We start from the raw sequence: 14,477 nt of genomic DNA, 5'->3' as shown, positions 1-14,477 counted from the left end.
CATGCCACCTGCTGGGTTTTTATAATAGGGGCTGTGTACCACTGACCTGCTGGACCTTCATGGTCAGAGAGTCATGGGCTTGTCAAACAACTGTTCAAACACACCTTGCATTCCCAAAAAGTGTAATTGTTGTCTTTTAGATTTGCTTATGTGTTGTATAGCAACACAGGATTGTTAGCAATACCATATTCATGTACTGTAAGACAGACACACACACATACACACAGAGTTGTTCCAAATGTTCAGGAAATTCTTAACATGACTCACAGGGAATTTAACATTTTCCAAACCCTAAGTGGAGCCACACTAACTAAACTCCTCCCTCTACCAAACAGAGCTGGCAAAAAATCTCCATTTGCCAAGAACACATTATAACATCTTGCTTTACAGAAGCTCATTGAAAACAAAGATGTGTGAATGTGTTTGAGAGCAGACAGGACTGTGAGTGATATATGTGTGTATATGTAAAGGGTAGGGGCTAGAGAAAAATACATATATACACTCTTAAAAAAGTGCTTCAAAAGGTGAAGAACTTTTTGGTTCAGTAGAGAACCTTTAAAGTGATAGAAAATTCTGTCATCATTTGCTCACCCTCATGTCATTTCATACTTGTAAAATTTACTTTGTTCTGATGAACACAGAGAAAGATATGTGGAAGAATGTTAGCAATTTTCTATTCTGTGACATCATTGACTACCATAGAAGGAAGAATTAAATGGTAGTCAAAGGTACCCGAGAACTCTTTGTTTTCCTGAATTCTTCAAAATATCTCATTATGTGTTCAACAGGACAAAAAATATAATATTTTGTTCCTACTATGGTAGTGGATGATGTCCTAGAACTGAAAATTGCTTACATTCTTCCAAGTATCTCTCTCTGTGTTCATTGGAACAAATACATTTATACAGGTTTGAAACAACCTGAGGGGGAGAAAATGATGCCAAATGGTCTTTTTTGGAGGAACCATCCCTTTAAGTTAATTTAGATTTTTCTTTGGAGTATTTTTGTTTGTGGGTCAGCCAGATGCAAAATGCATAGTCTGATTGCTACTGTAACTACGCTGGAGCGTGGATTTGAACTAATGATGTGAATGATTGTTGAAACTGCTGCAACATTTAAAATTGATGAATTGATAAAAATTTGTTTTGTTTTTAATGGCAAATTATTCATATTTAGTTTAATTTCATTATTAAGTTAATTTAGAAAAATGTTTGGAGTATTTTTTGTTTGTGGCTCATACATAACACATAGTTTGATTGCCAACTGATGTGAATGACGGTGTTTAACTGTCAAAATAGTTTACAATAAATAAAACGTTTTTTCTAAATAGTTGATTTATTAGGTTAGTTTAGAAAAATGTTTAGAATAGGCTATTTTTGATTGTTGCTCATGGACAGAACGCAGTTTGATTACCAACCGTGCCAATTTTAATGATTTGAATGCATGAAGGGCATGGATCTGCTTAAATTCCTCCTTTAGGTTCGGCTGTTGCCTTAAGAAACCACTATGTAACCGTGTCCCAAACTTGTCAATATATTTGGTTTGTTGGACATCAAGCAACACTGCTGTCACGATCGTCAGCTGAAGTGCCCATGAACTCCAGTAGAGGGCACTCCAATCAGGATTCTGGCATGTTGTATCCATTCCCTACTCCAATTCCCATAACCCCATGCTAATATTTTGACAATAACCACCACCAGGTCTTCCCCATTACCACTCCCTTATATATACTGTGTTTGGACTCTCAATCAACGCAAAGTCTTGTTTAGCCTGTCTGACATTTCCGAGCGGTTCCCTGTGTTTGGTCCTTCTGTGTATTATCTTGGATTTTGATATTGACTGTGATTCTCTGCTGCCTGCCCCGACCTCTGCTTGTTAGTGTTTTTGATTTTGTATATCCCCTGACATACCTGACGCTGTTCTCTGATCTCTGCTTGTTTGACCATTCTTTATAATAAAATACTGCATATGGATCCGAACGTCTCTGACTCCTTGTTACAGGATCCAGCAGCCCGGTACCCTCTCATTACTGAGATGTCTATTCCCACTTCATGGTCAGCATATCAACTTTCCAGCTCTATCATTGACCCAGTAGATCAGCTATTGTACCTTCGTCAAGGAGGCCTATCTACTGATGAGTATGTCCAACAGTTCTGTGAGATATCCTATCAAGTACAGTTCTATGATGAAGTTTTGTTTAAGGACTTGTTCCGTTTCGGACTCAATGACTCAATTAAGTCATGGTTACCTAGAGGAGAGTTTAATGGCAGTTTAAGGGACATCATCGACTATGCAATGATGTTATGTGACTCTCCATTCACTGTGGTAGAGGCAGAGGACGTGTTGAAACCCCAAAGAACTTTTTTGGGGGGCCAACAGTGTCAAGCGCAGTTGACAGTGGAGCTTGCAGTACCAGTTCCACTGCACGAGATGGCCACCAGCCCAGCGCCACTACACGAGAGGGCCGCCAGCCCAGCGGCACTGCACGAGATGGCCACAAGCCCAGCACCACTGCACGAGATGTCGATCTGCCAGAGTCGAGTTAAGTCTGAGTCGATCTGCCAGAGTCGAGTCAAGTCCGAGTCGATCTGCCAGAGTCGAGTCAAGTCCGAGTCGATCTGCCAGAGTCGAGTCAAGTCCGAGTCGATCTGCCAGAGTCGAGTCAAGTCTGAGTCGATATTCCAGAGTCAGGTCAAGTCCGAGTCGATCTTCCAGAGTCAGGTCAAGTCCGAGTCGATCTGCCAGAGTCAGGTCAGGTCCGAGTCGATCTGCCAGAGTCAGGTCAAGTCACTGCTGACTGTCCAGAGTCAGGTCAAGTCACTGCTGACCGTCCAGAGCCAGGTCAAGTCACTGCTGACCGTCCAGAGCCAGGTCAAGTCACTGCTGACCGTCCAGAGTCAGGTCAAGTCACCGCTGACCGTCCAGAGTCAGGTCAAGTCCCCGCTGACCGTCCAGAGCCTTGTCAAGTCTCAGCCGAGCTTCTAGAGCCTCATCACGTCTCAGCCGAGCTTCCAGGGCCTTGTGTCATCCTGTCTGTTACGCCCAGCAATGTTCTCTCAGCCTGTTGTGTTGCTGTCAAGGAGACTGTTATTGTGGTGGAACCTCCATAGGTGGCGGCAACTGCTGAAGAACCTTCAGAGGTGTCCAACTGAGGAGGAAGGGTGGGGGTTCAGGAGGTTGACGAGGGCCTGGCAAGGGGAAGGATATTGGGAGAGGTAGCAGTCCCTGGGGCCAGGGTGAGGATGGTGGGAGGAGCCTGAAGCAGGTGGAGACCCACAGTGGAGTCTCTGGAGGACGGAGCCCTGGTGGAGGAAGGGCTGATGACACCAGGGGCCGACTGACGGAGCTGATGGAGGAGGAGCCCATGGTGGAGATCGTGATCTTGTCTGTTGTCTAAGACAAGAGCTTTGCATACTTTTTCGTATAACTTTAGCCGGGCTTACGATACAGTTTTGCAAGTGCATTAGACAGGGCGGCTTGTTTGTGTGTGACGTTAGTCAATGGCGCACAGCTAATTTACTTAGATTTAGTCTATTTTGCGATTGAAACTTGTTTCCCGGCTGCCTTGAGTTCATATAGCAATATATAGATCCCTGTGATTTCTGTGATGCGGAATCCTGCTATTAAAATCTGTCATCTGTATGCATGTATGAAGGTGTTGCACAGTTAAACTCTCATGGATATTTCTGTGTCTCACTATATGAGGACACATGAACATCTTGTCCAGAGTTGCCCTGAGGGTTTATTTCAGGTGCATTTAACTGTTTTCACTGTTTGAAAAAAACTATTGTCACTGAACTACTTGCACTGAAAGTCAAGTGTCTATTGTGGGAGCGTCTTTTCACGACGTTAACCTAAACGCTCGAATGAAAAAATACTGTAGTGTTCTATAGTATTTGATATAGCAAATTGTGGTATTCTTGTTGTAAATTGATCAACTGTAGTAATAGAAGTATACTTTAATATTTACTATAGTAAGGTTCAAAAACACTACATTATCTTGGAATTTTACAGCAGTTTACTAAAGGCCTAGTAAATACTATAGTATAGGCTACAGTACTTTTATGTGGACAAACATCAACATGAGAATGCACGATTCACATTCTCATTTGACTAGTTATTTAATCCCTTTTTGTCCACTGACTGGCATGTTTTAATGGTGTCACTGTTTTACCAACGAGTACTAAAAAAGTCTCTAGATCCGGCAAAATCTGATTTATTTTGTTTTATAAAAAAAGCTAAAAAGTCTTACACCCATGGGATGGGATTAAAGTTAGTTTGGGTGAACTGTTCCTATTAACTAGGATTCTTTCGAGTTTTCCCTATAACTCGAGAACTGTTTGCCCATTTGTTAATCTCTGTGCCTGAAAATGTACAAGGGATTCCTGAATAAACAAAAGTCTTCAAACAGTATCCAAAAAAAACAGTCCACCTGTGTGTCCCTGACACTTACCTCTGACCACACATATGGCCATGGGAGAAAACAAACCTGTTTTCTAAGGGAGCCATTTTCTATGTAACGTCTAATTCTGTACTATTTTAAGATTCATCATTGTGATCATTCATCAAATCTGAATCATGAAATACATTTTAATACATAATAGTTATTTTACAAGGGCAATGGAATAAATGCAACAACATTTGATCTTCATGCTATTTCTAAAGCACAGAAAAGCAAAACAAGAAAAAAAACATTTGTTTTGAGTGCATGTCTATGCTGTAAGAGAATAATGTCTGGAATATATTCTTTCACTGGGCGTGACTGTATTTTACGAGCAGCATCTGTGTTTATCATTGCTCTGTTTATTCTTAATCCCACACTAAACACCTTACTTATGAGTATAAGATCACTAAGATTTCATTTTTAAATGTGTCTGACCTCAGACGAACAAAATAAACCATAAAAGTTCCATTTCAAAGAAGGTTGAACCTGAGAATGCAACCACCTTGAATTAATAGCTATGGACCAATGGTAGATGGAAGGTGTTTACCAGACAGAGCAAAGTTTACTGGATAGTTTGGCTTGGTTTAATGCAGCGAACTAGTGAAACAAAGCTAATTTTGGCCTCATTTGAGACACAATTACACCAGTTTAGACTTAAAGAAGAATAGAGAATGGCTTATAACAGTGGTTCTCAAACTGGGGGCCCCAAGATGGATCAAGGGAGGCCACATATTTTATGAAATTTAGAAGTTTGTCATAGATTTTATGCTATCAAACATAGAAAAAATAAGACCACCAACCAATGGAATTGATGTTAGAACATTGTATAACTAAATATGTTTTTGGTTTTTATTAAAATTGTAAATTTACGATTATAAGCCTTTATTTTGGGGGGCCACAAAGAGATGAACTCTACACAAAGGGGTCCTTACACGAAAATGTTTGAGAACCACTGACTTCTAAAATAATAGATAGACAGAAAAAAGGAGGAGAGCAATGGAGAAAGATTCTCTTACTGATGTAAAAAGTGCTGGGTGCTTCCTTTTCCTCAAACTTTAGCTCCAGAAGACTGCTTGTCTTACTGTCATGGCGAAGCCATAGTGAAACTCCCAAAATGACACAACCGGCCAGCTAAAAAAAAAAACAGAGTAAAAAATGTTAAGTGATAAGGTCAACCATTCGATATTGACACATACTGTAAGAAACTTGCAGACTTTTTAAACGTGACATATAAAAACACAATTTTATGTTTCCAGATTCCAGAAGTGGTTTGAGTGCATTTTGTCCATTTTCCTCTGTCTGCTTATTTTCCATTAACAAAGAGAAGGGGAGACACATTCTGTGGGTCGGGGGAAGGGAAGGAAGAATCTTGTTACAGACCCCATTTAGAGGCCCACAGTGCGGAGGGTTAAAAATATCAAAACATCACTGTACTCCACATCTAGCATGGTACAGCCCTTTTTTCTCTTCAAATGGCTCACACTGATGAGCATTCAGATGAGTAAGGCCAGTAAACACATGACATATTCACGAGAGAGGGTGTTAATAGACTCTTGTGGCTGGGGGGAGGGAAAGGCAGAAAAAGGGGGAAAGGAAAAAGGGCGTAGGCAGTCGGCAAGACATTTAAAGTAGCGCTACAATAAGTGGTATTGTATGAGTGAGGGGATAAAAAGTGGGAACGTTTTTGGTGTGGGGGAGGGGTGAGTGCGTGACACGCAGAAGGGGTTTATTTGGCTTTGTTTATACGGCTTTATTTACAGCTGAATCACTGTCGAATCAGACAAGACCTGGCCCCTGTGAGAGCAGCTGGATCACGTCAGGAATGCGTATGCGCTCTGGAGGAATGCAGGGTGTAGATAAAGAGGATCGGAGACCGCCAAGAACCAGGTGGGTTCTGTTAGGAGCGAGGAGATCCAGCTACCCCACAAAGGCGAGGGCAACAGGAATGTCAGGCAGACCATCAAAATGGGAAACAAGGGGTTCTGACTTCCTTCCTTTTCCTTCTCTCGCTTTCCTACCCCTTTTCAGTATAGAATCTACAACCGTACATCCGTTAAACATTTACACGTCAGTTCTACATCTGTGAACAGCTGCCTCGCTCAAGTTATTCACACCAGGTCACACCCCTGACACACCATATATGAAGAAAACACTGGGTACTTTCTCTTCCCTCTAAAAGTTTTTTACTCACCCTTACTGTTTTCTAACACCTGTTAAAACTTCCCCTCCTCTTAATGACGAAGTTGAAACGACGGTCATAACCATAAAAACAGCCTAAATATTTCATATAGTTGACAGAAATGTGTTATTTAAAACGTCATCAGCATCACCTTGTCTAGATATTGTGAGGTTTGCAGTGGCCAATCCATTAATAATTTTCTTCCAAACCAACTACCAACAAGGGAAAAAACTTTTAAAAGAGGGTATAAGTGTGAGAGAGCATTTCCACTTCTCCTTCTGTCTTTCTCACTCTCTCCAAAGGCCATATAGGCCCATTCCGGAGCGCAGGCAGCCTGCTGCTTAGCAACTGAGTAAACATGAGTCCGGCCAAAGGGAGAGGTTCTGAAATTAAGCAACTTGGAGAGGCTCAGTCACTGAATCATGCCAAGCGACTCAGCAGTTTTACATTACATTCTCTCAAAGTGACTTCAAGAATATCTGTCTACAAGGATATTCCCCTGAAAAAAGTTTACAGTACACCAGGGGTGGGCCATAACTATAGTTCACTTCACAGTGTCCTGGAAAACCTTCCTTCTTGGTTTCAGACTTTTTTTCGACATATATTCGTACCACTTACTATGTAGAGGCAAAGAAGAGACATCATTTAATAACAATCTATTTGTCATTGAGGATCTTGGTCTTGACGTAAGTGTGATGTAATTCAAATCACAAAATATTTGGAGAGCAAAAAAATTCATTTGATACAAGATATGCAAGCACAGTACACTTTTGCAGAACAAATAACTACACAGGGTAATCATTTAATTTAATTGTTTATTTGTGATGTCGAATTTATACATATTTATAATTGTATGTATTTTTTTAAAGCTGTTATTCAACTACGCAAAATTATAAAAAGCACTATAAATATAAATTAATTGAAAAATGTAATTTTGTTGTCCTAATGCAATGGATTTTGGACAACCAGATACAACAGGAAATCAATGTTGCAGCAATTTCAAAGTGTGATAGTGACAACACAAGAGACTGACTTACTGTACGTCAAAACCAACAAACCAGAGGGAAACACTAACTAATAAACTTACTGCTGTATATGACCCCGCCCCCCAAAAAGAACTAAAGGGCCAACAAACTATATGCAGGCAGCTCTAGTTTGTGATTTCTGTCTTTTAAGGGATACTCCACCAAAAAATGTGTATTCTGTCATGAACTGTTGGTTGCTAACATATTCCAAAATATCTCTCTTTGTGTTCAACCAAACAAAGAAATGTATACATGTCTGGAACAACTAACAGAATTTTCATTTTTGGAGTTACCCTTTTAAGGAAACACCAGAGCTCTCTATGTGAAGGCTGTCCAGTTTCAGTATTATAAATATTTGTGACCTGGCTGACTAGTATTGTGAATTCTGTGAACTTCAATATTTGAGAATCGCCTTCCTGGTGGAGAAGGAAATGTCACGGTCCTAAAGTGGGACACATGCACAAATGTAATCATTCTAAATTTCAGTAAAGCTAAGTGGGTTTAAGTATAAGTAGGATAAGTAGGTTTAATGAGTATTATCACAGAATAAACCTTCTTTAAATGCACAAGCCTAAAAGGTGCAACTCTCATCCACTGCTAAAACAATCCATATACGAGACATGATCGCTACACGCGGCTGATTAGTCTGGGTAGCTATCATGTCAGTGCAACTTTTAGCACCGTACAGCCTATAAGTTCAGTATTTCAAACATATGTGTGACATAGTATCCTTACAAAAGTATTTCTAAACGATGGAAGCCATAAACTATTTTACTGGTGGAAATGTGTTGCAAAAAAAACCACAGTTAAAAAAATATATAAAAAAGCTTCCACCATGATGTGGAATATATGCAACGTGATGGGCATAATCCCGTTTTCTTGGAATCAAGAACCCTCTTGTTCACCTCTACTCTGTTATAGCAATGTGTTGATGAGCATTCTATTTCTGCCCTACAACCCAATAAAGAGTAGTTTTAGAATGTCAATGTTGAGCTCAGAAAAAGATCAATCAGCTGTAAAAGAACACATCCAATCAAGAAAAATCTTAGTAAACTCATACAATTATATGAATAACATTTGTTTTAATTTGGCACATACAGTAACTAACTTATTCTTCCTCAACATATTGTCATAATCGTATTACGAAGATATTGTATTGTATTATTGGAGGCTTGGAAGTGGACATTGTTTTAACAACCACTTTTCCACCATTATCTATTTGGGTTAAATTCCAAGGCAAAATAGGATCTTGGCCTCAAAGTTAAAAAAAAAACTATTTTGCTGTAAAGGGTCTGGCCACCTGTTGGGCATGGGTGTTAAACATCGGTGTTAAAGGGACACCTAGCCCCGAAATGAAAATTCTGTCATCATTTACTCACCTTCGAGTTGTTCCAAATCTGTACAAATTTCTTTGTTCTGATGAACACAGAGAAAGATATGTGGAAGAATGCCTAATGCCAAATGCCTAAATGTAAGAATGATTGTAACCAGACAGATTTTGCCCCCCCACTCCCATAGTCGAAAAACATTTATTTATCATTTTCTTGTTCCATTGAAAACTTAATACATTTTGAAGAATGAAGAACAAGCTAGAGCTCTGGCGGATTTTCCTGTGCTGTGAGTTTGTGTAGCTCTATAGCGCGGTATGCGATATTACCGCCTTCGTTCTTGTTTTGGTTGCAAATATCGATAAAGTATGTTTTTGGGCTATTATTATGTAGCACATGTTTTTTTAATGACATAGACGTTTTAAAACAAATTAAATCCTTATTTATATTTAGTGTTGAATACAGAACATGAGGTACAATAAAAACGCAAGAGGCTACACGCTTTTTTTCCTTTACGAAAGAAAAGACTCAAGGCTAAATGTTACATATAATATTAGTATTAATTATCAAAAGAAAAGATATAAACGCATTGAAATTGAGATGGCAGGCGTTTTTCAAAATGATATTATTCTGTTATAATTCGAGTGCCACCATTTCGTAACAAGTTAATAATAAGGCTATAGGCTTTCCATAAACAAGCCGACATTTTCCTGAGTTATTAGAAAAATATTCAGAGTTTGTAAAAAGTACAGAACAACAGCAATTAAGTTCACGTAGAGCTAACGAAAAACGCGTTCATATGCAGACTGCCCCGAGCACAACAATATAAAGAACAATAGCTAGATAAATATTTATATGATCATCATATTTATATCTAGCAGCATGTTTTTGAGGAAACGATCTGTACACCAGTGACTGCAGCCGGCTTACTCACTTCTTCATCGCGCAGGTGCTGCAGATCCGTGTTTTAACCTAACCCAACACTTAGCGATCAAGTTTATTTAAGTGCTTTGTATTGATATTTCTATGTTGATCATTTTGATTCAAATAATTTGAGCATTTTAAACTGCGTTTAGAAGCTGAAGACGCCATTCTCGCATCTTTTCACCAGAAGCCCTTGAACATATGACGGAATACAGTAAATTATGATAATCAACGAATAATGTGTTTATAGTTCATATATGCACTCCTGTAAGAAACTTAAATAAAACTAAATACAAAAAAGTGCATTGATGACGGTGATGACCTTAACACCGCGGTCGGCATCTCATAGCGGTAATGCGGTTATCGGACAGCAACGGTTCTGTTGCACTTTTCCCCCTGTGGTAGCTAAGGGGGGTAAAATATGCCTGTTCTGAGCCTGTTCTGATACATTGTTCCAAATATCTTTCTCTGTGTTCTTCAGAACAAAGACATTTATACAGATTTGGAACAGCTTGGAGGTGAGTAAATGATGACAGAATGTTCATTTTTAGGTGAACTTTCCCTTTAAACCCACTAAGGAATAACATGCTTTTTCGGTTTTAATGGTTGGTGCTCCTTTTTGGTTTAGTCTTTCGAAATGTGACTTGTGCTTTAGACCACAACTGTAGTGATCATATGTTTCGGTTGTGTGGCACTTTCTGGGTAAAACCTTTAGAATGTAACATCCTTTTGCCACCTTATGCAGAACACAAACCAAACTAGGTGCAATTTCCTTTCTTTAATCCACTAACAGCTAAAATACTTTTCTGAGCATAACTAGCGGGAACCAATCAAACAGCCATTTTAAGAGGACACATCCAACCCAGTAACGTTAAATGGCATGGCAACTACACATTTAAATAGTATTGTAAACAGTAAAACACAATATACTTGAAGAATGTCACAAAGATCTCAGTTAACAGTTAACGTTATGTGTTTGTTCTTTATAATTAGCGATAGTTTAAACTAACGGTACTGAAGGATAACTCGAATCTATATTTGCTTATTTATTGCTTCGTTGTGTCACGATACAACATGTGAAAGAACATATTAGCACGCAGTGTAAATTAAAATAAAAAGAGAGAGAATCGTAAGTTTGAATGCTATATTTAACGTTACATAAGATAACTCTCTGTCCCAAGGTTTTAATAAGCGTGAGCTGAGGTCTTGCTGGTCTTCTCCGCCCCGAGTCCGTTATTTTCACTCAGGAGAAAGCTCCATTTACTTGGAGTAAATTTTTACCCCATTTCTTCTCACCAACTCACACTTTAGCCACGGCTCTTTACATAAAACAATCTTAAAGCATCATTTGATTGTAATTGTAGTTGTTTTTAACTTCAGCTATATGACTCCATATCTCGATCAGTAAAACGAAAGTTGGCGGCGCGAGATTCCGTTTTATACATTACAGCTCGTAGCGGCTGTAAACATAACGGATCAACAGTCTCCTTAATACACAAAACCAATGGCGGTCTCTCAGGCCAGACACAAGACCAGCGGACAAAATGAATGACTGCTTACCCAGAAAATGAAATTGAAGAAGAAAAGCATGTATTTGATGCATTTCGTGCAGCCTTCCACGCCCATGGTGTCGGTTTCTGGAGGATGTTTTAAAGCCTTTAACAGAGAAATGCCTCGACGATGCTCGGTATGCAGCGCTCGCGGAGATTGAGCTCAAATCTGTGTATGCGTGTGATCGTCTGGTCCGCGCTTAGACTCGACGTAAAAAACGGGCAACACCCAGTTCCTCCCCCTTCAAGAGACCGTCACACACAGACCTATGTCAGACTCATAAATATACACTAATAAAGAGCAATAAATGCTAGCAAGGAGATTTCAAATGTCACTTATATTTTTATGCAGCACTTGTTATTGTTTAAATTAACGTGTTTATTGTTTTTTCTTTTTGCCATTCAATACTCGTGCTGATGTGATTTTTAAAAATAAAGCACGCCTCTAAATCCAACCAGTCATAATCCTAAAATCCAACTGGGCTTTAATTAAGAATACAGATTACGATTTTATTGTCTACATTGCAGATATACTTGTGAAAACCTGTGAACAATTAAATTGCCAGACACTGTAGTCATGTTTGGATATTGGGGTTTCCAAAATAAATATTTGTCTCCATCTAGTGGCTGAAAAGAATATACACGATTTGGCAAAATAGTCAATAATTTTTAAACCGTAAAGTTAAGTGTAGTTATTAGTCAAAGGTACTACGGAACCACTCCTCTAAAATCCAACAAAACACTGCTAATTTGTTTTTATTTATTTATTTAGCTAGTTGTTTGGCTGTCATACTGTCATACGAGAATATTTTTCAGTTGTTTCAAGCATTAGACTTGGCATATATGAAGTGGATTCTTTGGTGACAACTGAATTGTATGTTATAATGACACCTTCAATGAAACAGAATGTTAAATATATATTCATCAAAATGTAAAAAAAAACAATTATTAAACACGATTAATGATGAAACAGCAAACATGTAAAATGTGTCAACTGACAAAAACATTTACTAAACTATTGTTTGGCCACCAATTTTTGAAATAATATAAAAAATGGTCACATAAAAAAAAATTGATGACTCTATTTGATTTGTATTTACTTTCTTTATTGTATTTGTTCTACTTAACTGTGTTAACTGTGTTCTGCACTTTAGTCTCCCAACGAAAGTTTTTGAAAATTATGTTTTGAAAAGAATTGTGTCATAATAAAATACATTTTAAAAAAATGAGAGGGGGTGCCGGGGGTGTTGGTTATAAAATTTTCCTTACTTTCAAATCTCAATGTTGACAGGTTTGGTGTTGATGTATTATGTAACAAAACGAATATCAGAAGGAATACACATTGTAAAAATAAAATTATTCTTAAAAACACAAATAAAATGAACACCAGTGAAACCAATCATTAATGTACTTTAGCATAAAAGTGAGCTGTATATTAATCCCTGAACCGCAGAGCCACAATTTCGCCATTAGATGTCACTAATGTATTGAACATTTTCCAGAATTAACAATACAGAATGTGCTGTCATAATGTAAGTCTATTCTGTAATGCATTGTTGTAGTACTAAGACAATTTTAGAAAACCTTTAACTATGAGTTCCTACTGAAACTTTCTCTTTATTAGCTTTTATTTAGAAAAGGGTTTTTTTTCTAAGGAATAAATTAATTGCTCAGCAGACGAACGCTGAGATGGTTGCAATGTTTTGGCCCCCAATCTTACCCCCACACCATCAGTTAATGGGTTTCTGACAGTCAGAGATACTCCTGGGAATATGATACAAGAACCCATAAGTGCATGGACTATATTTTTTCTTTTAAACTTAATGGGTTTTCCTCCTAAACAGGCTTTGATAATTTGGGACTAACCCCATTATCCTATTTGTCTTCTGAAACAAGGCACACACTTTGAAAGCAAATACATTTTACTTCATTTTTACCCTTTCAAGGATTACCACAACACGTTTGAGTTTATCCAGCCTACTACATACTATACCACATACCATATTTAACACACTCATAAACTCATATTTTACCATTTTTGTCAGCGTGTTAATTACAATTGTTGTGCTAATTATTTTATGAAGAGACTTAAAAATACAAGATAATAGAAGGCATGGGGCAGCACGGTTGTCAATGTTTTCTTAAACACTTTTACATGTCGTGTTTAGTAAAGCTCTTTGCCATCTGAAACCATCCCTAATAATCTCTTGCACTCGTCTACTGAGCCACCAAGCAATTGCGCGTGCGCCTGCGCGTCTAAGGGATCTAGAGGAGGTAAGTGTTGTCTCTCCGAGCCTCTCTTTATTCGCACCGCCAGGAGAGGAACAGACAAACGAAAAGAGAGCCGGACAATATGAACGTATAGTGAAAAGAGGATGTGATCAAATCTTTCTGAACAACATCTGGGGTCCTCATCAAATTTGACATATTTGAACTAAAGAAGATTCGAAAGGACCCTTCCTCACCTACTTCAAAACTGCCGACTCCTTACAGAGATCCTGTTGCAGTCTTTTTTTTAATGTGATGGATGTTGCGCTAATCCACGAAACGCTTCTGGTGCATCTCGACATACATTGAACGCTTAAAATGTGACGACACGATTCTTCTATTGACACGTTGTCGGATTCGAGGAGGCGTCTATTGGGAATTTGGAGACGAGGCGATTGAGAGGAAAGCAGGGAAAGTGCGCTCCGGAGCTGTCCTTTCAGAACCACACACGCATTACAGCGATACACCACAACTCATCAGACTTTCACCTTTGCTTGATCTCATGGTGTGCATCACAATTTTTACCTACAACTCGGAGCAACGTCTAATAATCTTGTTATCTCATCTTTTGGCACCTGAAGGCAAACCCTGACAAGACCATCACACGCTCATGCACATATATGTTGGATTGTTCAAGATATTAAAAAATCTTCGCACTTCTTTTTATGCGTTACCTCATTTTCCGTTATCTCACCACCGCGCCCATGGAATTTCGGGCTCTTTTAGCGTCGTGATGCCTGGCCCATGCTCGAGACATGC

General features: G+C 38.7%; 1 protein-coding gene across 1 annotated transcript in view; it reads right to left on the bottom strand.

Annotated features, from left to right (window-relative positions):
* The window catches only part of cd81a (CD81 molecule a), a 28,529-nt gene extending 16,855 nt beyond the window's left edge, over positions 1–11,674 (bottom strand). The window contains exons 1-2 of the mRNA XM_079464682.1: positions 11,461–11,674; positions 5,461–5,575 (exon numbers count right to left, since the gene is read on the bottom strand). Of these exons, the coding sequence (XP_079320808.1) occupies positions 5,461–5,575; positions 11,461–11,526 (181 nt within the window). The 5' untranslated portion in view covers positions 11,527–11,674. The remainder of the gene's footprint in view (positions 1–5,460; positions 5,576–11,460) is intronic.
* Between the last annotated feature and the right edge of the window lie 2,803 nt (positions 11,675–14,477).

The sequence above is a fragment of the Barbatula barbatula genome, assembly GCF_947034865.1.
Source record: "Barbatula barbatula genome assembly, chromosome: 1".
NCBI lineage: Eukaryota > Metazoa > Chordata > Actinopteri > Cypriniformes > Nemacheilidae > Barbatula > Barbatula barbatula.
The sequence above is the reverse complement of the archived record's forward strand: the minus strand, read 5'-3'. Positions and strand labels throughout refer to the sequence as shown.